At 32.4% G+C, this 20,463-nt stretch overlaps 3 protein-coding genes and 1 pseudogene across 3 annotated transcripts; 1 reads left to right on the plus strand and 3 right to left on the minus strand.

The window, feature by feature from the left end:
- Nucleotides 1-2,192, minus strand: LOC137828211 (pectinesterase). The gene is made up of 2 exons (XM_068634690.1): nucleotides 1,075-2,192; nucleotides 1-975 (listed from the first exon to the last, which is right to left on the minus strand). The coding sequence occupies exons 1-2, from the start codon at nucleotides 2,084-2,086 to the stop codon at nucleotides 281-283; spliced, it is 1,707 nt and encodes a 568-aa protein (XP_068490791.1). The 5' UTR covers nucleotides 2,087-2,192; the 3' UTR covers nucleotides 1-280.
- A 1,034-nt stretch (nucleotides 2,193-3,226) lies between these two features.
- LOC150025993 (uncharacterized) lies at nucleotides 3,227-3,779 on the plus strand (annotated as a pseudogene).
- A 1,224-nt stretch (nucleotides 3,780-5,003) lies between these two features.
- LOC137830168 (pectinesterase/pectinesterase inhibitor) lies at nucleotides 5,004-7,585 on the minus strand. Its single transcript, XM_068637342.2, has 2 exons — nucleotides 6,286-7,585; nucleotides 5,004-5,994 (listed from the first exon to the last, which is right to left on the minus strand). Exons 1-2 carry the CDS (start codon nucleotides 7,280-7,282, stop codon nucleotides 5,288-5,290), a joined length of 1,704 nt encoding a protein of 567 aa, XP_068493443.1. The 5' UTR covers nucleotides 7,283-7,585; the 3' UTR covers nucleotides 5,004-5,287.
- Nucleotides 7,586-10,445: 2,860 nt separating this feature from the next.
- On the minus strand, nucleotides 10,446-14,227 carry LOC137830169 (pto-interacting protein 1). Its single transcript, XM_068637343.2, has 8 exons — nucleotides 13,854-14,227; nucleotides 13,029-13,125; nucleotides 12,598-12,848; nucleotides 12,381-12,507; nucleotides 11,882-12,155; nucleotides 11,564-11,696; nucleotides 11,245-11,331; nucleotides 10,446-10,789 (listed from the first exon to the last, which is right to left on the minus strand). The coding sequence occupies exons 2-8, from the start codon at nucleotides 13,111-13,113 to the stop codon at nucleotides 10,661-10,663; spliced, it is 1,086 nt and encodes a 361-aa protein (XP_068493444.1). The 5' UTR covers nucleotides 13,114-13,125; nucleotides 13,854-14,227; the 3' UTR covers nucleotides 10,446-10,660.
- Nucleotides 14,228-20,463: the final 6,236 nt, after the last annotated feature.

The raw sequence follows: 20,463 nt of genomic DNA on the forward strand, positions 1-20,463 counted from the left end.
GAAGAAAAAGATAGCCCCTGAATAAATTGACAAGCCTCTCATGCCCTTCATCGATATATATACAATGAATGGTACCTTATTAATTAGAACTAAATACTCACATTCACTCTTGGAATCTGAAGTGATGATCCTAGGAAATTCTAATCTTTGGTTACTATACAGTATCGTGGTTCATCTAAACCTAAGTGACATTAGATATATACCAAGATGTTGGCGACTGTTTTTCTTAATTGCTGAAAAAGAATGATGTGACAGAGGTTGTTGATGGATGAGATTGAGTTCAAGCTTTGGAGAGGCCAAGATCGAAAGGGACGCCAGTGGCAGGGAGCCACGTGTTTGCTTGGAGCCACGTATCAGCAGTGAATTTGCTAGCGTCAGCCTTGCTAAGGACCCCACGACCCCACTTGACCCTAGCTTTCACATCGGCACCCGCGCCAGTGTTCTGATACTCAGCAAAGTAACACGTGTCCAGGAACATGTTCCCATTCCACGGAAGATACCCATCTGGCTGAATCACATCGCTGATCGTGTTTTCTAGGAAGATGGCCCTCGAATATGCTTTCCACGGCCTCGCCAAGTACGATTTAAACGTCTTCTTTTGCGGCTCCAGCTCCGGCGCCGCAACGATCTCGCAGTTCTGCAGCACCGCTCCTGTTGGCATGTTCTTTTGGTCCGTGCCGTCCGCCACGATAATGTTCTGCTGATTCGCGTCGGGCTTCCGCACAATAATCTTCGAGTTCTGGATCAGGGTGGTGCCGTAGCCGAAAATGAAATCCACCGTGCCGGAGATTTCGCAGTTGCGGTAGAACTGACGATGTGCGTGGGTGTACAGTGTGTCTTGATAACCGTGCATGGCGCAGTCGTAGAAGACCGACCGATCACCTTGCACGCGCAGCGCCACTGCTTGGTGTTTCACCGCGCCGGCAGTGTTCTCAAATGCCATAGACTTTGCAATGAAATCATCTCCAACCGTCGCTGCGAAGAATCAGTGACATATTAACATACTATTTTCTCATGTTATCATTCCTAGCTAGAATCACATGTGATTGAAATGAAAATAAAAGAATTTCTCACCGAAGGTAGCGGATCTCATCGTCCTAAAACCATCGACGACGTTTTTATTGCCGGTGATGATTGTCTTTGTGGGGCCATCGCCGTAGATTAGAAGATTAGGCTTTTTTTTGTCAACGGTGATGTACTCATCATAGGTACCGGCCTTGACGTAGATAATGTATCTTCCTTGTTGATTCTTGGGATAGGAGTTAATAGCATCCAAAACGGTCTTATAATCGCCACTACCATCCTTGGCAACAATCACATTAGGTGTAACTGAACCTCCTTTACCTGCATCCGCCAAGAGCTTCCGATCCGGCATTGATAACCACGATGGATATCCATCTTGTTCCAAATCGAGAAGACGACGAGACGAAGTCTTGGTAGTGAGATCCAAATTGAAGTCGGAGAGTATTTCCGCGAAGCTGGACACAACGTCAAGCGCTAACGCCGTTAACTTCCCAACGTCGTCCAAACCTTGGGTTTGCAACTTGGATTGCATGTCCTTCTCCTTGTCGGAGTCGAAGCCGTCGAGGCACGACTGCTGGTACGCGACGACGGCGCCAATCCAGTTTTTGAGTTCGGAGACGCGGTCGTTGATGTTGTTAATGTTGTTCTCTTTTACAAGAATCTCGGACGCTTCTAATTCGTCGATGGCGAACTCCAACAGGTCCTTGCAATCTTCAAGGGCCATCTTGACGGTAGAGTTGCTCTTGCTATTTTGGATGGTGAGAGTGTCGCTTAGGTTGAAGGCTTTGATGACGCCGTCCATTGTGTTTCTCACGACGGTTTTGACGTATGCCGTTGGGTCTGAGGAGTTGACGGAGGTGAAAGTGTCGGAGCAGAACTTCTTGTCGTCGCTGTTTTGGCACACGGCTTGCACAGCTTTCGTGTGGGTGGTGACCTTACCACCGTCGTCGGTTGCGGTGCCGGGGTCGTCATTGCCGGTGGAGACATAAGCGACAACACCTAGGGCAACGCCAACTACGAGAATCAGAGAAATAGCAGAGACCATTGTCGTTTTCTTTTCCATTTTTTTTTTTTTTTGGTTTTTTCTTAAATTTTAATAGGTATGGATAAAAAAAAAGAGAAAAAGGTTTTCTTCTTCCCTGTTGTTTACGGGGGGTGGTTATGTGAGCACTAGTGATTATCGCAGAAGCATTTTTATAGAAATTTGGATTCCTAAAGATGGAAGGAACGTTTGAGATTATTTTAGAAACGTTGAATATTTCTTTGAAACTATTGATGGCTTCTGTGGACTCTGCTATGAATCGACGACTTCGCATTGCCTTTAGTTTCTTACGCCATCAAACTCTCCCAATATGTATTGCCTTCGCTCGTCCATCAAATTTGCCCGCCCCCTGCTTTCAACCTTTCAACTCTTTCCTCTATACCAAATTTCTAATTATGCCTATCTTTTTCCTGGGTTAATCACAAGGAAACATGATGATTCTAATTTCCTTTATTTTAATTGCTCCTGTTTCTTAATTATTCAAATTAATTTTTATAGGTACCATATATTTTTGTTTGTCGATTCAGAAAGGAATTGTGATATATATATATATATATATATATATATATATATATATATATATTAAACAAAACAAAAAAACAATATCATAAACTATTTCCATTTGTAAACACATCATGCAAACAATAAGTCTAACTAAGACGTATTACAAAGTACAATTTATATATAACATAAAATCATGGTATGTGGCTTTGTCAGGGTAACATCTTATTATATAAATCACTAAAGAATCATAATATATATATATATATATATATATATATATTCAAAATATAAAATAGTTTCTTCGTACTATTTATTGAATATAAGATAAAATTGTTAGATTTTTTTTAGAGTTCATAAGCTTTCTATATTATTTTTTAGAAATCCATCACAAAATAAAGATGTTAGGTAATTTGATAAATATTTTTCTCCCATTTAAACAATTCATATATAAGCACACCTAAATCTTCTTACATGTCCGAACATTATCTGCATGTAGAAATGATAGAAATTCATCTAGATAATATACATTAACTAGAACACAATTCCTAATACTATTATTTGAATACTTTTTATATAATTTAATTTTAATTTTATTCTTTATTATATATATTTCTTTATAAACTTATCAACAATAGTCGTGCTGCTAGGTTGTATGTCATGCTGCTCTCCTATGTAGCACAGACATACACGGATAAGGACATTGACATTGACATAAAACGGACACGGAGATACGTATAATATCTAAAATGTAGAATACGGGAACACGGATCTATATATTATATAATTATGAATTATATAAATTGATAATAAATATTTATGTGCACAAGTATGTTTCCGTTTTTTTTTTAGCAAAAAGATGTTTTTTCATGACTAGTTCAAAAGAATTTGTTCTTTATTTTAAATGGAGGTTTTCATCTATAGAGTTCAATGAATTCCAAACAATATATGAAAAATATTGGGTTGAAAAGAGAAGACTACTACTTTTTGAAACATGTTGGGAAGGGCTTCTTGCCTATGCCTTGCTTGGGGCTATATGGTTCTATATTGAGAATTCATCATTGGGTTGGTGAAACTGAAGCCAAGGATGAAGGAGAACGAAGAAGTATTGAAGGATTTTATTGGCAAGGGAAGGATGAGGAAGTTCAGAAGTTGTGGTTGAGGCTCAAGATTGAGATTGCAATTAAAGGAGGAGGGTTTTGATGTTGAATAACTATATGTTTCACAATGAATGATTGTTACTCTCATTCCCATGATACTATAGTTGTAGAACATGCTAATAATTTTATGTATGCAATATGGTAAACAAAAGTAACATTTATTAACAAGACATGTTTAAATTCACTTACAAACATTGAAATACTATTAACATTTGTGTTGACAGTTTTTTATTACTAACTTGCTCATAGAATAAAAGCATCCAACATAAATTATTAAATTCATATTTTAGTAACATTTTTATAATATTACTTTTTTAATAAAAATATTATTAAAAAGTAAAAATTTTCAAAATGTCACTTCTTTAGTAAAAAAAAAGTATTTAGTGATATTTTTATAAATGTAATAGATAAAAATGTTACTAAAAGTCTTTAATAACACTAAGTATTTGTTACATTACTAAATCATATTAGTAACATTTTCTTTGATTTAGTAATTTTTTTTATGTTACTAATTATCACATAAATAAAAGTTTATTTAATAAAATTGTATAAATATATATAAATAAAGTTTAAAAAAAAATATAAAAACGGTTATGAATTATTTGTAGATTTCGACACACAAAAGACAAAACAAACGAACCCTAGAACCACGGTATTAGTCTTCCTGGGCAATAATGGGTCACTCCAGTTTATACTTAAATTCCAAAATTTAAAAAAAAACTTTACATTTAATTTGACAAGAACGTTACTGTGGGATCCTCAACAAAAAAATTATTTCCTTATATTTTATTCACAAACAAACTAAAAAAAAGTTAATTATTTATCTCGTACCTCCACAAAAAAAAAATATTTATTACTTCCGTTCATCCTACTTTCATAGAAAAATTAAACAAACAAGCTGTAAGCGCCAATTAGAAACCAACCTTACGCAAATTTATACAATACCTTCTCATGTTCGATAATCGATCATGCTTTTTTGCTGCCAATTTTGTATAAGGAATTACTCTCTTCAAGCTTCTTCCTTTCCTCATTATTAAAAAAAAAAACAAAATACGTTCACTACTAATTTTTAAGAATTGTTTCTAAAATATATTTTTTTCAACTTGGAACATTAGATGAGAGAATAATGATGTTGCAGGACAAAGCTTTTGCTATTTGACATCTCTCAATAACAATAAAAATAAAATAAATCATATAATGTAATGAAAAGAAAGAGAAAGAGAAAGAGAAAGAGAAAGAGAAAGAGAAAGAGAAAGAGAGAGGAATAAGTGCTAAGATATTTTTAATATATGGGTTGCATATATCATTAAGTTGTAATACACCTATAAGACACTTACAAAGTAAAAATTTAAAAGATTATCTGTACAGTTTTCTTATGTTTGAAAATCACATGTACAAGATATGACTCCACCCAAACTTGGAAGCAGAAGCAGAAGCGAAGCAACTGTCTGAAAACGAAGCTAATTATTTCTGATTAAGTTGCACATAAAATTACACAAGCAAAAACTTCTTCCCAAGATTAGCCAGAAGTATTACCCTTCCATTAGAACTAACATTCAATTCAAGCTTTCATGAATCCAACGGCGTAAGGAACACCAGAAGCCTTCAACCAATCATCAGTTCCACCTCTGAGGAATTGGCCAGGAGTGAATTGTGTGGCCTCGTTCTTATTAATATTTCCACGGTAGCCCTTCCACTTTACCCTACCTTGAATGTTGGAACCAGCTCCAGTGTTAGCGTACTCAGCATAGTACAAGGTGTCAAGATACAAGTTCCCATCCCAAACATTCCACCCTTCTGCTGTAATAAAGTCACCTATGGTAGATTCCATGACAATAGTTCTTGCAAATTGCTTCCATGGCCTCCCCAAGTACGATTTAGTTTTAAGCCTAGAAGGGAAAAGAGCCTGCTCTGGCACTATCTCGCAGTTCTGGAGCACGATCCCTGTAGCCATGTTCTTCAGCTTCGTTCCGTCAGCGGTCACTGTGTTGAACTGGTTAGCCATTGGCAACCTTCCGATGATTTTGGAGTTCTGGATCACAGTAGCAGATGCTCCGAAGATGAAGTCGATTGTTCCAGAGATTTCGCAGTTGCGGTAGAATTGACGGTTCGCGTGAACGTACAGTGTGTCTTGGTAACCGTGAAATGCGCAGTCAAAGATTGCTGACATGTCTCCCTGGTTTCTGAATGCCACTGCCTGGTGCTTGGCGGCACCAGCGGTGTTCTCGAATGTCATTGACTTGGCGATGAATCCTGGTGCAGTGTTGGCTGTGTATATGCATTCATGCAGAATCAGCTAATGCACGTTGAGCATAAATAGATTTTTTGAGAGAGAGAAGGGCTAAAAAGGATTATCCAAAAGAGTGTAAAAAACATAATTATTAAGTCTTCTTACCTGTAAAAGTATACCTAATAGGAGCAACTTTTAAGAGAATAGTATTTTTCATATTTGATTTAAAGCAACAATTTTATACTAATTTTCTTTAGGAGAAGAAGAGTTGTAATAAGGGATCGATGTAGTAAGAAAAAGCTGGGAAATGAAATGAGATAAATTCATACCGAAGGTAGCAGTTTGCATTGTCTTGACGCCATCTACAAAGTTCTTGCGACCAGTGACAACGGTCTTACCAGGGCCATCACCATAAATGAGAATATTGGCTGACTTCTTAGGAATTAAGATGGACTCGTCATAGACCCCAGTCTTAACGTAAATCACATATCTGCCTTGGAGATTTGCAGGGTAGGCGTCAATAGCTTCCTTAATGCTTTTGAATTTACCACTACCATCCTTGGCAACCACTGCGTTTGGTGCGGCTGCTGCCCCTTTTTGCACTTGAGCAAGGAGCTTCCGATCTGCACCAGAGAACCACGTAGGTAATCCTTCACTATCCACCTGAAGAAGACGCCGAGAAGAAGGGTTCAGATTCAACTTCAAGTCAAAACTCTCAAGGACTGTGGACAGGTTTGTCACAATGTCAAGGACTATGCCCGTGAGCTTCCCCATTTCGTCCAAACTACCTGTGTTCAATTTTTCCTTAATTTCTTTCTCACCGTTTGTCTCGTTGTTCAACCCATCCGTGCATGACTCCTGGTACGAGATTATAGCACTCAACCAGTTTCTGAAGTCTGGGGATTGGTCGTACATGGCTTGAATGTTCTGGCTGTTAACCAAGTTAACCGAGGACTCGATGCTGTCCAACGCGTATTGGATCAAGTCTTTGCAATCATCCAGGGCCATTTTTATGCCAGGGTCTTTGTCTCCATGCTCCACTTTCAGCTTGTCACTCATGTTCAAAGCTTGGATCACACTTTTCATCGTTGCTTCCACTCCTGCTGCTATGTAAACCTTTGGGTCTGAGGTGTTACCTTTCACAGTGCTGAGAGTTTCGTGACAAAGCTGAGGGTCTTCGGTGCCTTCGCACATTACCTTCATTCTCTTTTGTTGAGCAGCTATTTGAGGATCTGAGTCCTTTTTGTTAACCACAACCACAACACCGATGGCAACACCCACCACGAGGATGAGGGAAACACCAGAGATAACTACTTTTGAGTTCATTTTTGTTTTTCTTTTCTATCAGATTTTTTTTCTCTTACCAATTAATGACGACAAAGCAACGTAGGCAAGATATGCAATATATGATTTCCTCCCCTTATTTGTTTCTTCTTCTGGGAGGATGATATATATGATTTATTGATACTATTTTTCTTAATGAATCACCAAATGATTCAAGGGGTTTATATATGTACTTTAACTTTTCTAAGTTTCTATCTTGGAATAGATCAGAAGCGGAGCCTTAACATGAACGAGTGTTCAGAATTGACGTTGTTTTTCAGAATTTTAGGAGGGATTAATTAGGGCACTGTAATTTCTTCGACAACGGCTTATTACTACGGTGAAAATCATCTTCCTAAAATACGTGAGGGTGTTATTTTCTGACTAAGATTCTGGGTTGAGTTGATGGTAGATAATGTTTGCGTGCATTGTGATGGCCATGAATAGTTTAAGCCTGGATTTTTTGGTCCATGGATATTTTGAAGCAGTCCTTTGGTTTTGCAGAACCGCAGGATTATTGGTGATGAACTTGAAGGACTCGTTACCATTAATTCAGATTATAAGGCTTTGTGCATTAAGACACCATTTCAGTCTTAATTATACACGTGAGTGTATGGACTTAAAACACTAATTACTTAATATTAATTGGATTTCAAAGGCATCAAATATCTTCTGATTATATAAAAATATTTTATTAAAATTTAGGGTTAAACACATGCTTTTGCAGATTAATCACGTAAATTTTTTAAAAGACTACATAAAATTTAAATCTAATAATCATATTCATTTATGGGCACTTTAAAAAACAAACCACCTCTAGGCAAATTAATTGCATCAACACAAGAACTTTCTGTTCAATTTTCCTTTTTAATTTTATATGCAAAGGTAAGTATTAAATGATAAGACATTGATTTCTATCATATTTGGTTGAATGTCGTAAATAATCTGAATTGATTTCATTATAAATGGCATAATTTCTCAACACTACAAAGAAAATCATAAAATAAAATAAAAATTAATTTTATAAACTAAAAATAATTAGTTTTTATAGTAACTAAATTAGAGACCATTTTAGAGACTAAATTTTTATTTTATTTTTAAATTAGTTTATATTATTGTTAAATAGTTTCTAAATTGGTATCTAATTATTTAGATTCTAAATTTGGTAGAAAAACTTTTGTAGCTAATTAGATACCAATTTAGAAACCATTTAACAATAATAGAAACTAATTTAGAAACCAAAAGTATTTTTAGTTTCTAAAATCACTACAAGAAAATCATGAAATAGAAACCAATTATAGAGACAAAAAATAATTAGATGTTATACTAACTAAATTAAAGACAATTTTAGAAACTAAAAAAAAAATAGTTTCTAAATTAGTTTCTAGTATTGTTAAATGGTTTCTGAATTGATATCTAATTAGCTATCAAGGTTTTAAAAATTAGATATCAATTTAGAAACTAGTTTGTAAATTTTATTAAGAATAAAAACTATTTTATATACCAATAATTTTTTAATTTATACAATAGTATCTAACTTAGTCATTATAGTAACTAATTATTTTTAGTCTCTAAAATTGATTTTTGTTTAATGATTTTCTTGTAGTAAATCATCTTCAAATTCTTAAAAAGCGATGAATGTTCCGATGTGAAGGAAATGACAATAAGAAATAACAGATTCATATCATCATTCATAAGCTCTCAACAACCATCTCGAGATTAGGAGGCTAATGTATTGTCTGATATCAAGATGGTTTCAGTCACCTAAAACAACATCACTTTGTATTAGCTATATAAAGAAGATTACATGCATAATCACGAATTTGGACACTAATTAGACATTGAAATGAATAAATTAGATTGACCTAGGCTCCTCTATTTAAAAGATTTGTCAAAATTCTATAAATGGTTGATGATTTTAGATAAATTATTTATTAATCGCACATCTATTAGTTCCACTTATTCTTCGCTAACTTGACCATTATAGTGTTTTTTTTAATCACACCCTTCTCAATAAATAAAAAAGTAGATTCCAAAACAAAATCCACTATGCATTGGTTGGTGTGTGTAACTTCATGCCTTTTTTTGTCTTGATAACTTAAATTTTTTAGTTTTTGTGTTTCTCAAAAATGTTCCTTATTTACTTCTATTTCGTGTAAGTAATCTTTAAGCACTTGTTACTTTGTATCGTAAGATTGATACTAGTTTCATTTTAAACAAATCCTTGTTAAAAACTGAGTTGTAAATCAAATGATTTTCTAAAGTCGATTATTTCCATACATACCGAACGCCTTATACTCAATGAATCTTTTCTTATAAACGAAGAACCTGATACTGAGATAATACCAGAAGAAATTTCATTTTGTTTCTGTTTCTGAAGCTTCTCGATCGAAGTTTATTTAGTGTTTCTACCTTGAAACTATTTTCATCAAAACCTCTCATCATCCTGCCTGATTATTATTTGCTATTGAAATTGATTATGATCAAATCACCAAACATAACAGAGGAGAACGATAGTGTCCTAACTGTACAACCCGTGCAAAAAAATACCGTCCTAACTGTACAACCCGTGCAAAAAGATACCTTAATTACACACGATTAATCATAGGTAATCAAATCATTATTTTTATGTGTGACATTATTAAAGCCATCATGAAAAACTTGTATTAAAAAAAAATTACTTTAAATATGCAAATTACATCGCAAACTATGTTAACATAACCATGCACTTATATTAAATCACACCTCAATTTAAAGACAGATCCACTCAGAGAAGAAGACTTGGATGATCCTAAAATACTTTGCATTGCAAATATTTTTTTTAACACAATATCATTCGAGCAAAAAACAATATATGTGACTAAAAACTAAATCACAAATGAAACAACCACCACAAAATGGAGCAGTGAAACAATATTTTCCTTTTTTTCCTAACTTCTGAAATTGATATTCTGAGTAATTTATACAACTCTCAATTTAACAAACATCTTAATAAAAGATTAAAAGAATCAATCGAACAATAAGGGCTCTTTAATGATATCCGTTTCCAGCAGTCCATTGACTTGCACTTAGCTTTGAGTATACTCAATTTTGTTTTGTACTTTTCCCAATTCTTTATCGTAAAGATGGCAATCATCCAAAAGTTAAGGATAGAAAGGAAAAAAAAAGAGAACAAATATATATTTTTTAACTTATAAAACAAATACATTAAAATGAATATAAGCAAAGACCCTCATGGATTATGAACAAAATGAATGCAGTGTAAACAATTGAATATAAAGTCATGTTGGAGCAATTTACCACCATCTTCTGAAGCACTTTTATATTTTGCATGCAAACTTGTGCACATACTCACAAATATAGAGACAGAGAAACAGAGAACTAATTTGGTGTTTCACCGGCAGGTCCAGGTCGTGCAGCCAGCAAAGGTTGAAGAGCTTTGACTACAATGCTCATGTTTGGTCTGAAATCAGCTTCATATTGCACACAAAGTGCAGCAACAGCAGCCATCTGTAATTAACCAAGTATGAATATTGTTCTTAAATTGATCTTTTATCGTGAAGGACAGTTGTCCAGGATTTCTGTAGTTCCTATGAAAATTCTCAGGGAAAGAATATTGTGCAAGGTTCCTACATTTTATATTTGTATATTTTCCTCTGTGCAAGGTTCCTTTAACTAGTATTAAAATTGAGATTATAAACAACACAAAATTACTGCCTCCAATGATAGAACATTTTAGATTCAAAGTTTGGTCTTCTGCATATTTAGTATTTACTACCTAAACAAAATATAGAATTCAGATGCTACCTCTAGTGAGCTGCTTTACATAGTTTTCCAGTTCATATGCATACAATTTCATAATATATAAGCAATAGAATATTTTCAAGGACATCAATACGACATTAGCAAGGAAATGAAAAAAAAAGTAAATTGTGAAGAAAAGTATACTAAATGACAGTAAGCACCTTAGCAACAGCTTTGGGTGGGTATTCTCCTCCTAGTCTTGTATCAACACACTGCCTGACTTTATCCTCACTGAGTTTTGGTGTAGCCTGAAACAACATATATCCATTGCTGTCATCAGTGTCAGTAGCTAGGATTTTAGAGTCAACAATAGACAGCAATAAAAAGGTTTATTTTCTCCTTTTTGGATTGTATTAGAGGAGGGGTAAAGATAAGATATAGATTAAATTAGTACCCTAGTAACAAAGGTTTATTTTCTCCTCCTTTTGATTGGAGTGTATTTGAGGAGGGATAAAGATAAGATATAGATTAAATTAGTACCCAAGTAACCAGACTTTGCTGTCCACGTGGCAGTGTATGATCAACAGGTTTCCTTCCAGTCAGAAGTTCCAGAAGGACAACGCCAAAACTGTATACATCGCTCTTTGCATTCAATTGTCCAGTCATTGCATATCTGCATCCACAATATTATACAGATAGTAATTCAGCAGTCTGTCAGAGAGGCCAAGGTGCCAGATATAATAAAAATTTGTTTCTAAACATTGATTGATACTATGATAAAGAGACAAAATTTATAGGAATTGTTAACGTCTGTCTAGTGACAGAAAGGAAATTGATTAGTTTGTAATCATGTCTTACTCTGGTGCATGATAACCAAAGGTTCCAAGGACACGAGTAGAATGAAGACGCGCAGCCATGTCCGGAGCTTGATTTGATAAATCAAAATCTGCAATTTTAGCAACATCATCATCAAAGATTAACACATTGCTTGACTTGATGTCCCGGTGGATAATGTGGGGATCAGCCTTCTCGTGCAAGTATTCAAGTCCTCTTGCAGCCCCTACAGCAATCTTTACTCTTTGTGCCCATGACAAAACTGGACCAGGCTGTGCACCTTTAACACCTTTTCTGCCTGCATGAACAATGACAATTGTGAGAACATTTATATATAATAAAGATACAGACTTGACTAAAATCTCTCAAGTTGTAATACTGCCAGTGAAGGCAACAAAAAGAAAATAAAACAATGTCAAAAGCCATGGTCTCCTCTCCTCAGTTCTTCTAACAGAAAAAATTTCAACTTAGCCATTTATCGATGTTAGTATTTTTCTAATTTGAACAAAGAAAAACTATTTACCATGTAAAATATCATGAAGAGATCCATTAGATGCAAACTCATAAGCAAGAATACGGGAGCTTCCATCAATGCAGTACCCAAGCAACCGAACAAAATTTTCATGCTTCAGCCTTGATACCATTGAAACCTAAAAGTTTAAAAATAAGAGGGTTAATGGAAATTGAGCAACTTAATGACCTGACAAAAATGTATTAAACCAAGAATGCCATATACATACCTGGGCTAAAAATTCCTCATCAGGCTGTTTACTGGCATCCAACTTCTTGATTGCGGCAGCCTGCTCACTTTTAAGAACACCATAATATACTCTTCCATATGACCCCTCTCCAATCAGAGCATCTTGACCAAAGTTATCTGTAACATCTTTTAGTTCATCTGCTGGTATATTTGGAACTTCAATGGGCTGAGCTTTAACCGGCTGAGTGCCCTGCTTTGCAGTTTCAGAAGCATGATAATTTCCATCATTTCCTGCATAATAGAATTTATCACAATAACTTTGTCAAATTCAATTTTCATGTAAAATAACAACATCAAACAAATTAAACCCTAAACCCTAAAATCACTCGAAGATGCCAGAATGCTTAGAATAGCAAACTAAACATATATCATCCCTGATGAATTGCTCTAGCATTGTATGAGCCAAATTACCTGCTGGGTTTTTTACTACATAGGGTCCTCCACTTTCAGCAGACTTCTGGAGTTCATCCTCCTCACAACAGCTGAAACAACTCATGATTCTTTCTCACTGAAATATTTATTAGCCCATTAAATCACACTAAATAACAGTTAATTTTTAATCTTGTATTTAAAAAAATGCATCGATAAAGATGTCCACATCCCGGTGACAATTGCAATTTTCATCAATTCGAAAGGAAAGAAGGAAGGAAATAGTGCTGTTAGGTGTAGTGTCTGTCCATTTACAATGATTTCTATTTTGAAGTATTTCAGCATAGCTTCATTTCATTTGCATGATATGGAAATTTGAATACACGCAATGCTTTCACTCATTTCATTCATATCAATTAAAAAGCGCAATATAACATTGTCTAACTCTAACAAATACCATCAAATAGAAAACTGAAATATTATATACGAAATTATTCGCACAATTTCATCATCCTTCAACAACAAATGATGTGTAAAAACTTCAAAGAGGTGAAATCAGCGTTTGCGTCCAGTCCACTATGATAAGCTCAACGTTTTTGTTAGCAAAATCTCAATCGATACAGAAGCTAAGCGGAAACGGATCGAAACAGTTTCCGCCAATCAGAGCAAAGTGCAACTAAAGCCCATGCTATCAGTCACAGATCAGTGAAACGCAGAACAAGTTAAAACTGCCGAAATCAAATTTTGCCAGAAATATTAAAAAAAAACGTTCATCCAGAAAAGGATAACCGATCGCAAATTTGAAAATAAGACGGAGAAATTGTCTTCACGAAGTGACATTGAATAGTGTGATAGATCGATGAATACCTGAAACGAAATAAGATGACAAAATAGCGGAATTAAGAGTGTAGAGGCGCGGAGAGTGACGGTGCAAGGGGAGGATCTCGCAAAGGAGGCGCAGGATAAGCAGGGAGCAGTGCGTAGGATAAAAGAGTGGAAGAAGTTCTTGACTCGCTTTGAATTGGAATTATGGTTGTTGTGCTGCGTTACAGAGTTACAAGTTTATTATTAGTTACAGGGTTTATTTGTTTTTATTATATATTCTCTAAAATACAACTAAGTATCATGATTCATCAAGTATTTAAATACCATTAATTCAGCCTCTTTTACGTCTTCTGCACCGACCCTGCTACCCAGACTTGACTTCCGAGGTATAAACATTACACATACCACTAAGTCTCGCCCTCACCGTGTTTCAGTCAACATTAAGAACAAAACACATTGAATTTTTTTTAATTTCAAAATATCTTTATAAGTTACTTTTTTATTTACTTAAATAAATATATAATACAGCAAATAATAATATTTTCCTTTTTTATCACGAACAAATTTTTCTTGAACCATTTTCATCTATATGTATATTTTAAAAAAATGCATTGGTTATATATATAAAGACCCTCTCAATGTAATTATGTTTAGACAAGTTCTTCAATCATTTTCATAGTTGAAAAGTAAGTTGTTTTCTCTAGAAGAAATAGTTATGAGAAAATTTATTTAAACATAATGTAAATTAATTAAACCATTAAAACTTCATAAATACATCAAAATTTCATAATTAAATCATTATAATTATTAAAAAGATCTTGTGCTCTCACCGGGAATTTTTAAGGTTATAATATTTTAGAAAGTAAGTTTGGTACATAATCTTTTCAATGTTATAAGTTAGTAATTATTTGTCATAGTGACTGCTAACGCGTGTTTAATGTGTTCAAAATCGCTTTTGACAAACAATAGCATTGGATTGGTTTATGAATATAATATGTGTTTGTCTGATTAATTTATTTGTGGAGATATATCTTAATGTATTTACGATTTCTTATTCTTAATTGAGTAAAAGAATTTAAGTTGGGAAACAAAATCAGCTGAGACATGGTCTAATTCATGACTTTGGCCATATTAAGAAAGATATTAGCCGAGACTAATTGACAATTCATAGCAGAAAAATCAGAAATAGTGTGGAATGGTGAATAGTCGTTGAGTTCGTCAATAATGAGTGGGTAGAGTCACAATGAAAGAACTAAAGAAGCACAGCTCCTGCTGGAAAAAGAAACAATTTTATAGTTTTATGTGTCCCACTGACGCGCTTTTATTTTGTATGATAGTTAAGTCACCAATTTCCTTTCTTTTGGAAAGCAGTGTAGACAATTTCCTCCCTCCTGTACAATAGTGTGGACAAATAGAAAATATGATTCACAACTTTTGATTTGTTCTAATAATCTTTAAATTCCTAGTCCAGTAAGGATACTGTTCTCTCCTATGTGGAAATGACTCTTATCTTTTTTACCCAATTAATTTTCTTATATTATTCATAAAGATGTATTTGTTTATAATTCTGGTTTGAATACATCTTCTTTATTATTTATTGTTGAACTTATTGACTGATATATCAAGAGAATTATTGTATAATATTAAGAGAATTATTGATTGATATCTATTAATACATAAATCATATTCGATTATAAACGGTAATTCAATAATTCTCTATCAATATATAATAACATTAAAGATATTTGCAATTATAATGAACTTGTGATTCCTACTATCTTGATTATGTTGTGACCGTGATGATTAGCACAGTCACCAACCCAGTTTCACCACCTTTCAATCTTGATATGCAAAGTACAAGAAGGCTTACAAAGTTCAAGGAATCAAGATGATTAACTTGACCATAGGATAGTTCAACTTCTTCTTGTATAAATTTTCATAATCTTGATGATCAAAACTTAATTATTTTAATTATAAATAAATAAAAGTTTTATGGATTTTTTGTTTTGTTTTGATTAGTATTTTGAATAAATTTTCAATTTAAATATATTAACATAATTTTGAATATAAAAAGAAAAAAACAAAAATGTATAACTTAAATTTATTCTTTTTAAAACATTAATGAAACAAGTTTGACTCCTAAAATGAAAAAAAAAATCTAGATATTGTGTTAAAAAAAAAATTAAATATAAAAAAGAAAGAGCTTGTTTTTTCTTAAAATATGATCATAACTACTAAAAAATAATTAGGCTCTAATTCCATTCTGAAAAAATTTAATAAAAGAACATTTAGGTGTAACATAATAGTAAATAAAAATTAACATAAACATGAGGTATAAGAGATTTATATAATGAGTGATTTTGAACCCAAATACCTCTATTCATTTCGTTATTCAGTTGTTTCTAATAACTACATTATGTTTATTTTATATGTATATGAAGGAATCATCAAGCATTGGTTATTTAGAAAGGTTCATTGGATACATCTTTATTATTAGATCATTAGTTTTGATTGGCAAATAAATTATTGATATTAAGATAATCATTGATGGATTAAAGACATAATTGATTGATATTTGTTAATAATACATAATAACAAAGATATTTATAATTATCACTCGGATTCCATTAACCACAATACTTGCATAGTCTTACCCGTCCCTAACACTGGTAATTAGAAGGGATACCTAACTCTGGGTTTAGATTTGAATCAACATATTCATTAAAAAGTCTGTCAAAAAATATGATGTTTATTTACCCATAAAATATTAGTTTGACTGGACTATTCCAATCAAAATTTACCATGATAACCATCACTGAAATTTGTTTGCCAAATATTTAAGATTGAAAGGCAGTTATAGAATAAAACAAAAATTATTATTTTGAAGACAACATTGTCTTATCCATTTTGTCCCATTATAATTCATAGGTAGAAGACTATACCAAGTCTTGGTTGCAGCTGAAGCAATTGTAGTCTTGATAATGTGGCTTTTATTATATTTCAATGAGTTACCCTAATTAAAAAAAAAAGGAAACAAATATAATATCGACTTAGACAAAAAGGAAATAGATGGATTAGTGTTTGGTCTAACTTTAAAATTTCCACAATTCTCTAATGGCCAGGTTTAGGAGGGTTGGGCAAGTTATACATATCACATATAAATGACAATTAAGTTTAGTAAATCAATTAACAATGGAAACGAATAATGTGATGGTGTGTTTTAATAAAATGAAATCTAGATAAGACCATGTAAGAAATTTAAAATAGATTCACAAACACTATCGATTATTTTCAAACAATAACTAGATATTGTGTCTATCAATCATGCTGAAGCAAAGCAATTATTGGTTAATAATGCAGAAAATGTTCTGCTGGAAGATTTTGGTTTCTTCAACCAAATTACGCTGATGGAAGATGAAAGGAATCGAATCCGTCACCTGTTGTCAGGAAACATTGCAACGTGATGAATATCTCAGGAATCAAAAATTAAGGTATTGAGCTAGACATGTTGAAGCAATAATATTGTTGCAGTTAAAGTACTGGTTAAACAAAATGAATAAAACAAAGAGTGTCACCTGGAAGGGATCCAAAACAGAGTCATGCATGTTGCGAGATGAATTCGTCACGGAATTGGTATCTTAATTAAAGAGACAAAGCTAAAAAGATGGAGCAAAAATTCCAAATTTTCGTGTCTGTGTCAGCATTACGTTGTCTTGTAGTTGGAGCAAATTGGGTTGCTCTGTGTTATTTGGCAGATTGTAGTTATGGTGTGTGGTCTGGTTTATTTAGAGTAAAACTACAGGATTTTTGTGACTAAACTAAGTTAATGGCAAAAGCTAAGCAACTAATGGGTAATATGTGTTTGATTTTATTTGTTTCACTCCTATTATTGCCAATATGCAGCAGAAAAAATATTAAAAAATGGTTGAAAGGAACAATGGAGAATATTTACGCGGTTTTGGTTGGATTTGTGGGCTCTCAAGAGATCGAAAATGTTAACTTTTCCATGTAATGGAAATGGAAAAAGTATGTTAGTTGGACATTGTAAAAGAACCAGTTTACAAATAGTTGTGTGATTTGTTCTGTCTCTCAATATGAGATTCATATTTTAGTTAACAAAACATATTTTTCTTTTCAATTATAATTTAATACAGCTGCTGAACATATTAGTACTAAAGTATTACTTACTAAATCAATAATTAGTACTAAATATTACTGTCTCTTATGTGTTCCATCCATTATTTCCAATGCTGTTACTCTTAAAACTAATTGTGTGGATTACTATTTTATTCTTCCAAATTTGTAATAACTGCTTTTAATATAATATTATAACATAATGTTATTTAAAAATTATACATTGTCGATCTTTTTATATATACTAAACAGTTGCGTTTATGCACATGACAATTAAAAAAAATCATTATAGTAGAATTAATTTAAACATATATTACTAAAATTTATAAAATAACTTTTTTTAACAATTTTTATAATGTTATAATTATATAATATGAACATCTGTAAATTTTCATCCAAATAAATGGTTGGAGATTAGAACATTTCATTATATATATAAGTGGGTGCAAATTTCACCTCATTAGTCGCTTTTACGGAATTAAGTTAGGCTTAAAATTCATTTTATAATATAAATAGTAAAATTATAATCAGATATGTATGAAAAATAGTTATAAAATATTTTATTTTTAAAAAAAAATTATAATTATAATTATGTAATAATAATACTTTTAATTTTGATAGACGGTATTTTAGGATAAAAAAATTAAAGAGTTAGTTAATGTATATAAAGATATACAGAATAAAACTGATAAAAAAAGTGTACACTAAACTATACTTACAAATTGTAATCTTATTATTAATTGTTACAGATACATTTTAACTAATTTAGTATTAGTTTAGTTCTTTGCTTTTTCAGTTCATGTAGTTTACAATTTTAAATATTTGAGTTTTTCATTTTCTCTCCTCCTTAGTTCACAATTATTCTTCAATCCCTTAGGTTTTGTCTTATTTTATTTATTTTTTATGCAAATTTATATTTGAAAGGTGATTAAATTCTTGAAATAGGTGATAACAAATATCAAACTATGTTAGATGATACTTTCTTCAAGTTGTTTTCTTTTATTGATTCATTTTTAAATTCAATTATTGATTAAGATTTTCTTTTTCTTTTTGAATATACAAATTGATTGGTTTTGTGTCTTCTTTATTAAGCAAAGAATTTAAATTTGGGTTTCATGCATTCAAAGTTGAAGATAACTTGATTATGGTTTTGTTTGATATTTCACATTTCTTGAATGTAATTTTCTTCTACTTATTGCAATTCCTTTTAATTTGTACATTTACATTTTAGTTTATGCATTGAATTTCTTTTAACTTTAGTTTATTTCAATTGCAATTTTAATTCCAGTTATGTTATGTTTTCTCCTTTAAATTTTTCTAGTTTTAGTTTATTGTATAAACTATTTTTAGATATAAGTATCTCAAAAAGAAGTTTGACCTAGTCCAAAAACTCCAGGATAAAGCTAAGATATGAGAGGAAGCGTCCAAGCAAAGGGTTGCCCGTGGATACAACACCAAAGTCAAGATGAGATCCTTCGAAAAGGAGATCTAGTGTGGAGGTTAGCTCCAAATTGGGAAGGATCGTTTCACGTTCAGAAAAGCTTAAGCAATGGAGCATACTGGTTAGAACACCTGAGCAACAAAGAGATATCGAGAACCTATAATTTATTTCAATTGAAGCAATGCAAAGGTGGTGTACTTTTTCCTACCACCAATATATTTCCCTAAAGAGTGTTTTATACTCCCAATATTATATTACAAAATTTTATCCCTTTTTATAAGGATTTTCAAATTTATATACACAAAAAGATAAAAGATTTTTAATTTTTTCTCTACTAACTCCTCAGCTTATCAATGTTGAGATCCATTACTTGTAACCTCTACTCATGTGTAAAACACAATCATTATAGCTTTTAAAAAAACAACCATAAACAAAAAAAATGGATAAACTAGTATTTTTAAAACTTTCAATTCAATTCTTTAACTGTTGTTTATTCAAGAATATCCTCATATATCTCAGTTTACATCACAACACATCAATCATCACACTTCATCAAATTTATGTACTAAAAAGGCAAGTATCCATAAATATCTAGTGTTTAACATGAATCATGTTAGAAATCTACTCACACCAACACATAGACATTCAACTCTACTTCCATAAGACCAGTGTATTAAAATAGAACTCAGAGACCTACTCATGTCATATTATCATATTCTCATTACAATATAATCTCCCCTTCAAGAAATTCATCGTCACATGACACGAGCAAATCCATATGATCTACTCTAATAAGTTCTTTAAAATCTCAAATTTAGTCATATGAACCTTCTTTGATATTCTTCATATATATGATTCCAATATATCAGTAGAGTGAGGATTATCTCTTTCACATGGTTCTCACAAATAAATACACTCCCCTAAAAATCTTAACACAATATTTTCTTTCCTGAAAATCGTATGTAGTGATCACACTTTCACTTGATTCATCAATCATTTCACACATCATACATCCATTAAAGATAAAATATTTAACTTATAGATATAAAAATAAACATTCATTAAAATTAAAAAAAA

Source organism: Phaseolus vulgaris, chromosome 7 (assembly GCF_051622355.1).
Source record: "Phaseolus vulgaris cultivar YP4 chromosome 7, ASM5162235v1, whole genome shotgun sequence".
NCBI lineage: Eukaryota > Viridiplantae > Streptophyta > Magnoliopsida > Fabales > Fabaceae > Phaseolus > Phaseolus vulgaris.

Coding starts and splice junctions, on each gene's coding strand:
- LOC137828211 (XM_068634690.1), bottom strand. CDS start 2,086: ATGGAAAAGAAAACGACAATGGTCTCTGCTATTTCTCTGATTCTCGTA. Junction 976..1,074: donor GATGAGATCCGCTACCTTCG/GTGAGAAATTCT, acceptor GATTCTTCGCAG/CGACGGTTGGAGATGATTTC.
- LOC137830168 (XM_068637342.2), bottom strand. CDS start 7,282: ATGAACTCAAAAGTAGTTATCTCTGGTGTTTCCCTCATCCTCGTGGTG. Junction 5,995..6,285: donor AATGCAAACTGCTACCTTCG/GTATGAATTTAT, acceptor GCATATACACAG/CCAACACTGCACCAGGATTC.
- LOC137830169 (XM_068637343.2), bottom strand. CDS start 13,113: ATGAGTTGTTTCAGCTGTTGTGAGGAGGATGAACTCCAGAAGTCTGCT. Junction 12,849..13,028: donor TGTAGTAAAAAACCCAGCAG/GTAATTTGGCTC, acceptor TCTATTATGCAG/GAAATGATGGAAATTATCAT. Junction 11,697..11,881: donor TTTGGTTATCATGCACCAGA/GTAAGACATGAT, acceptor TTGTGGATGCAG/ATATGCAATGACTGGACAAT.